The sequence below is a fragment of the Myotis myotis genome, unplaced genomic scaffold, assembly GCF_014108235.1.
Source record: "Myotis myotis isolate mMyoMyo1 unplaced genomic scaffold, mMyoMyo1.p scaffold_m19_p_3, whole genome shotgun sequence".
NCBI classification, from domain to species: Eukaryota; Metazoa; Chordata; class Mammalia; order Chiroptera; family Vespertilionidae; genus Myotis; species Myotis myotis.
In genome coordinates this window covers 84,490,940-84,497,864 of record NW_023416335.1, presented here as the reverse complement: position 1 = coordinate 84,497,864, position 6,925 = coordinate 84,490,940, and the positions used below count along the sequence as shown (strand labels likewise).

The 6,925-nt window shown below is 44.2% G+C and overlaps 1 protein-coding gene across 4 annotated transcripts in view; it reads right to left on the bottom strand.

Annotated features, from left to right (window-relative positions):
- Positions 1–1,258: 1,258 nt before the first annotated feature.
- The window catches only part of SLC25A30 (solute carrier family 25 member 30), a 28,692-nt gene continuing 23,025 nt past the window's right edge, over positions 1,259–6,925 (bottom strand). For 3 of the 4 annotated variants that reach the window (XM_036298654.1, XM_036298657.1, XM_036298655.1), the window contains 3 exons: positions 5,332–5,470; positions 4,279–4,359; positions 1,259–3,114 (listed from right to left, as the gene is read on the bottom strand). In XM_036298654.1, the coding sequence (XP_036154547.1) occupies positions 3,073–3,114; positions 4,279–4,359; positions 5,332–5,470 (262 nt within the window). In that variant the 3' untranslated portion in view covers positions 1,259–3,072. Of the gene's footprint in view, positions 3,115–4,049; positions 4,114–4,278; positions 4,360–5,331; positions 5,471–6,925 lie in introns of those variants that run through there. The other variant, XM_036298656.1, reaches the window with a different exon arrangement.

Here is a 6,925-nt window from a genome sequence, read left to right as displayed (position 1 = left end):
CACGGGTTGGGGGCGTGAGTGCGGGCAGACGCCACAGCCGCCCCGCCGGCCCGCGTCCGGGTCTGCCGGCACGATCGGGTCCTGGGCGACCGACGGCACTCACGCCTCCAACCCGCTCTCGCGGATTGGGGGCGTGACTGTGGGCGGACGCTGCAGCCGCCCCGCCGGCCCACGTCTGGGTCTGCCAGTGGGATTGGGTCAGGGTTCGGGGTGTGAGTGCGGGCGGATGCCGCAGCCGCCCCGCCAGCCTGCATCCGGGTCTGCCGGCGGGATCGGGTCCCAGGCGACCGCCACAGACACCCCGCCGGCCCACGTCCGGGTCTGTCGGCGGGATCGGTCCCGGGCGACCACCGCAGCCGTCCCGCTGGCCAGCGTCCGGGTCTGTCGTCGGGATCAGTCCCGGGCGACCGCCGCAGACGCCCCGCCAGCCTGCGTCCGGGTCTGTCGGCGGAATTGGTCCGGGGCGACCGCCGGCACTCACGCCCCCAACCCGCTCTCGCGGATTGGGGGCGTGAGTGCAGGTGGACGCTGCAGCTGTCTTGCCGGTCCGCGTCCGGGTCTGCCGGCGGGATAGGCTCTCGCGGGTTGGGGGCGTGACTGCGGGCAGACGCCACAGCCGTCCCGCTGGCCTGCATCCCGATCTGCCGGCGGGATCAAGTCCCGGGCGCCCGCCGCAGCCACCCCGCCAGCCTGCGTCCGGGTCTGTCAGCGGGATCGGTCCCGTGAGTGCAGGCCGATGCCGCAGCCGCCCTGCCTGCCCGCGTCCGGGTTTGCCGGCGAGATCGGGTCCCGGGCGACCGCCGGCACTCACGCCTCCAACCCGCTCTCGCGGATTGGGGGCGTGACTGCGGGTGGACGCTGTAGCCGCCCCGCCGGCCCACGTCTGGGTCTGCTGGCGTGAGTGTGGGCGGACGCCGCAGCCGCCCCACCAGCCCGTGTCCGGGTCTGCCGGCGGGATCGGGTCCCGGGCGACCGCTGGCACTCACACCCCAACCTGCTCTCTGATGGCACTGTACCATCCTGCCTGCAGTATGCAAATTAGCCGCCATCTTTGTTGGCGGTTAACTGCCATCTTAGTTCCAGTTAATTTGCATATCGCCGTGATTAGCCAATGGGAAGGGTAGCGGTCGTACGCCAATTACCATGTTTCTCTTTTATTAGTGTAGATAGTTCAGTACCAGGAGTGAGGCCTGAATGAGTTTAGCTCTCCAGTCACCTCTAGAGGGAGCCAGGGAGATTCGGACTTTCACCTTAGTCCTTTTTTTTTTTTTTTTAAGTTCAATACCTCTTTTATTTCTTTTTTTAAATTGTATTTTTTTCTTTATTAATTAAGGTATTACATATGTGTCCTTATCGTCTTAGTCTTTATGCAATTCACATCTACCAGTACTTGCTACTCCACCACCCCTCTTTCTTCTCTTTTTAATGACTTTGTCTTAGCTCTTACTTTTGGAAATAAACTTCTGTTTCACAAAATCTTTTTTAAAGTCAACATTAATAAAGAAGGCAAGATGAAAGTGACTGGGAGGAAAACTACCCAATCCACAAGAAAAAGCTGTTCCATTTACTGTGCTTCAAGGGAGGAAGCAGCTAGGGGCCAGACAACTGGGACGGGGTAGACATTGCAGAAGTGTCTCCCTGGAGGCCCCAGTTAGTATATGTATTTAATGTTCTCAAAGGGTGGAACCCAAGGTACCCAAGTAGATATATATTCCCTTCCCTGGGGCTGTCTTCCATTAGTGTCAAGTTCTTGGGGCTATCAGAGTCACTTTTTACTTTGAACAGAATAAGATGAAGGCAAGAAAGAAGAGGAAGAATGATTTATCTTTAGAAAAAGAGAAGATATATATCTCTTATCAGAAACTAGGTAAGCAGGTGCAATACTAAAGAAATCGTTTCTAAAATTTCAAGCATTATTTGCCATCCAAACTAATTAGGAAGGCCAAGATAGAAAATATTTCAACAAACATGACCTAAACTAAAGTAAAAACTGGGAAATCTGGAAAAATCAATTCTTAATTCACTTTCAACACTTTGCAATGAAAACATAATAAAACCTTAACTTACACAGTGTTCTTTCTTTCACAAGGCCTTTAACAATGGGCTTCCCTTGGAATTATGATGAGTAGCCCATGGAAAATGACTTTTCCATACACACAGACTGTTTATTCTCAGATTATAGCTGTATGACAGCATAATGTACACATCCTTATCAAACAAGTCAAGTAGTAGTAACTAATATTTTCTTTACTTGACCCTCAATTTCCATAGATGTCAGTATCCCCATTTCCAGAATGGGACATAAACTTTGCTAAAAATCATAGAACAAATTACTAACATGATCTAAGACAGAACCCAAGCTGCTTGAAACACCTCCATCAGCACAGACCTTGCCACCTTCATAGCCAACACATCACACCACCATGAGTTTAGATATTAATACTTTGTAACAATTCCTCACAAAGGTCAAGTCTTCAAAGGTTTAAAATCACTTATTATAAGTGAAAGATCCTGCCAAAATAGCAAATTATAAAGCAGTGCAATATTCCAGCGCTCTATTTCCTGCACTGTTGATACCTACAGTTGAAAAGTCCAGGTCTCCACCTGTGAGATTTCTTCAGCTGACAAGAAGCAAAAGCCCCCAAGTCCAGGAACAATAATGCCCCCGTGGAGACTCCATTGCACGTTCTGGTGAGCTTCTTCAGAGCAGTCTGGTACTCTCAGCCATGAGCTGCGATGAGCTGTTTCTCCCCTAAAGAAACAGCACACAGTTCCTGATCTTCTTGCAAGTTTTCTTTCACAAAAACCATGCATTTCATGTTATATTTGATGTCAAAGGGCACTTTGATGGTAAGGACTAGTGTCTGAATGTTACAGTTTATGCCAGTAAATGTTCAATGCAGAGTGCCTGATGCCAAGACACAGCAGTCAGAACTAACCCAGTCTTCATCTGTTGCTCACACCTCAGAATCTGTGATGAGCCAAGCAGTGAGAAGCAGTGGGAAACACAGGAAGCTGTACTATTTTGGAAGTTAGCATTTTCAGAGGGATGTCTCATGCAGCCTTGACTTGTCATAAATCCAATTTCTTCAGCTGTTCATATGTCACAAAGAACTACAATTATCAGTTAAGGCTGACAAAGAAAATGCCATCTGAACTCCAACACATAAAAATAGATCTTCAAATAGCAAACCTACCAACAAATATATCTGGGCAGACCACATGCTATAAACATGGTTAAATACAAGGGCTCCATCCTAACTATTATGAAAGATCTACCCATTAGCCTTCCCAAGGTCAGCTTGGAACAGGAAGATCACAGCTGACATACACACATAAATCCCTTAGCATCAGCTCTGAGAGTTTCTTCTAAGATTATACCCACACTGCCTAGCTTTTGTGACTTTACTGAGGTGGGAAGACTTTACAGTAAATTCTGTGTGAAAGAGAAACACGGCAATCCCTGGGAAGCTCTCCCCAAGAGTTTCTGCTAGGCAGGCTTCCATAAGGGGAGAGGCACAGATAAGAGAAATAAGGGGATGGTGACACCAATATTCCCTACCTTATAATTCTGCCCTTTCATGTCTAATGAACTGCCACTTCTTTCCTAACCCCCACTTTGGCATACAGGAAATAGTGCTGATAGGCTGAATAATTCTAGAGCTAATTACTATGTATCCTTTGGTACTCTCTAAAATAAACATTCTAGAACACTGCAACCAAACCACTTCCTTCCCAAGGGTGGCTGGGATATAAAATCAACCCGGCCTCTCTCTGAAATCTTAAATACTCTAAGCTTTTAGAATAGTCTAAGTAAAAAATTTTATTGATATCATTACCTTTCAATAACACCATCATTAAACCAAGATTCATAGTGCCTAGCACAGAGATTTTATACCTCCTGAAAAAGAAACTGAACAGCCCAGCTGGTGTTGCTCAGTGGTTGAGAGTCAACCTATGAATCAGGAGGTCATGCAAGGTTCGCTTCTTGGTCAGGGCACATGCCCAGGTTGCAGGCTTGGTCCCCAGTAGGGGTTATGCAGGAGGCAGCCGATCAATAATCCTCTCTCATCATTGATGTTTCTATCCCTCTTTCCTTCTCCCTTCTTCTCTCTGAAATCAATAAAAACATATTTTTAAAAGAACTGAACAGTTACTTCTTGAATCAGAGGAACATAAAAGACTAAAAATCAACTTCTAAATTATAACAACATGATAGTTTACACAAACAATATTTTAGCTATCTTTTTTCACATCTACTACAACAGAAAAGGATACAATAATATTCCAAGGACCAAGTCTCAACCAATTTGGCCAAAACCCTTTATATAGAGCAAAAAATCCTTCTTTCTTCCATGTCTGTTATAAAAGGGGGGGGAAAAGTTAATTTGCAACTTTCCAATTATGTCAAATACATTAATAATAGTATCCCGACTGAACCAAAGTATTTTTCTTAAAAATAAAATCCTGCTTCAAAGGACTAAGAAACCATTGTCCTCTGCCTCTTTTTGGTCCTTAAAGGCTTCTGCATAGGTGACAACTAAGGCTCCATGCCAAACCATCCCACACCCAAAGCAGGCAAACAACAGTTGAATGAGTAAGAAATGATATTTAATAATTCTAACCAGAGTCTTTTGCCTCTTTTCCATTTGGGCCCACAGACAACTCAGACATAAGGAAACAAAGCAATGGTGGTAAAGATGTAATTCAGAGCACCACTATTTCATGTTGTTGGATGAATTATAAATAAGTATCTTTGCTTCATTAAAGCAATACTTAAAGTCTAGCATCATGCCAGAAAATGGAAACCACAAAAGTGCCCCCTAAACTTTGGTTGCTGGCAATCCAGTAGGGGAGACACTGGCAAACTTTTGTCCACTCGTGAGCAATAGGCCCGATTATTTAAACTAAGTATTACAGTAAGATTGATGTGTTCCTTTGTGAGATGTCTGAATGAAGGGGACTCATTCCAGTTTGACTCAATAGGTAGGATAAATTTGCTCATTTCACAATACTATCCCTTATTGTTATTAATTATACTAATAAGACTTACCAAATTATTTCTGGCACTATGCTGTTTTATGTAGGCATTATTTTTACAATAACCCTATGATACACGTGCTATTATTGTCCCATTTCACTTATGAAGAAACTGAAGTATAGAGTCTTTATCTTGACCAAAGTCACACAATTACAAGTGACAGATCCACAGGTATATCTTACTATTAACCCTGTGTTTTAAAATGATAAGAAACTTGTAATAAGTGGGCCAGATGGAAGCTAATGAGCTAAGAGAGGAATTCCCAACTCTACAAAGATGGACATTCTCACCTGTAACAAGCAATCCAGGGTACCTGTGTACCCAGAGCATCTGCCATCACGAAGGACTCTCTGATTCATCATACGTGTCCTCACAACATCCACAGGGTTGGAGGCCAGAGCCCCAGCCAGACCACAGGTGAAGCTTGAGCTAGGAAAGATACCATTAGAGAAACAAAAAGGTCACCACCACCATCAAAGACAGGAAACAGCCTCCTCCCAAACTATGTTAAAGTAACATGTAACAAGGTGAAATGTATCAAAAATAAGGATCATATCTAGAGAGCTGTACAAACTTCTTCTTTTTTAAAATATATTTCATTGATTTTTTACAGAGAGGAAGAGGGAGAGGGATAGAGAGTTAGAAACATCAATCAGCTACCTCCTGCACACCCCCCACTGGGGATGTACCCACAACTAAGGTACATGCCCTTGACCGGAATCGAACCCGGGACCCTTCAGTCCACAGGCTGACGCTCCATCCACTGAGCCAAACCAGTCAGGGCTGTACAAACTTCTTAAACACCAGCACTGATTATACTGGCTTACAAATTCCAACCTCGGCTAAGAATATCTCGGAGGTTCTAGAACAGGGGTGGGCAAACTTTTTGACTCGAGGGCCACAATGGGTTCTTAAACTGGACCGGAGGGCCAGAACAAAAGCATGGATGGAGTGTTTGTGTGAACTAATATAAATTCAAAGTAAACATCATTACATAAAAGGGTACGGTCTCTCTTTTTTTTAGTTTTATTCATTTCAAACGGGCCGTACCCGGCCCGCGGGCCGTAGTTTGCCCACGGCTGTTCTAAAATGTCAAAGAATCATAGAAACATGAAGGGACATTCTCCAAGGATGATCTATTACAGTGATTTTAAACTTTATTCATCTCATGGCAAACATAAACTAATTACTAAAATTCTGTGGCACACCAAAAACTATTTAATTTTATTTATTTATTTTTTTTTGCTGATTTGACAAAAATGGGTATAATTTTGATTCATTCACACTGACGGCTAATGTTGTGCTGGCTGTTGTCATTTTTTTGACAATCTAATGGAAAAGAAGTCAGTACCCCTGACCGAATAGTCAGGTATTGCATGTTTTAAAAATTCTGTGGCACACCCATTGAAAATTGCTGATCTATTGCATCTATTCACCTATAAGTAGAAATCAGAGTAACTTTAGTCATCTCATGACCATATGTTTCTTCAAGATCAGAGAAAAAGATTTCCTCAATGGAATGCCCACTAGGGGCTCAGCTTCTACTAAACTTTCAGTCTCACAAGACTGCCATAGACCACACTTAGTATCAATGAACTCAGAGCAGCATTTCTCAACTTCAGCACTAAGATTTTGAACCAATAATTCTTTGTCATTCTTTGTTCTGTTGTAAGATGTTTAGCAGCTCCTTGGCCTCTACCCAGTAGATGCCAATAGTACTTCCCTACTCATAACTATAGGAACAGTCTCCAGAAATTGCCAAATGTCCCAAATGGGCTAAATTGCTCCACAGTTGATTAAACTATGATGTATCCAATACTAATCTGCAGCTATTAAAAATAAATGAAGTCTGTACTGCTATGGAAAGATATTTGGAATAGATTA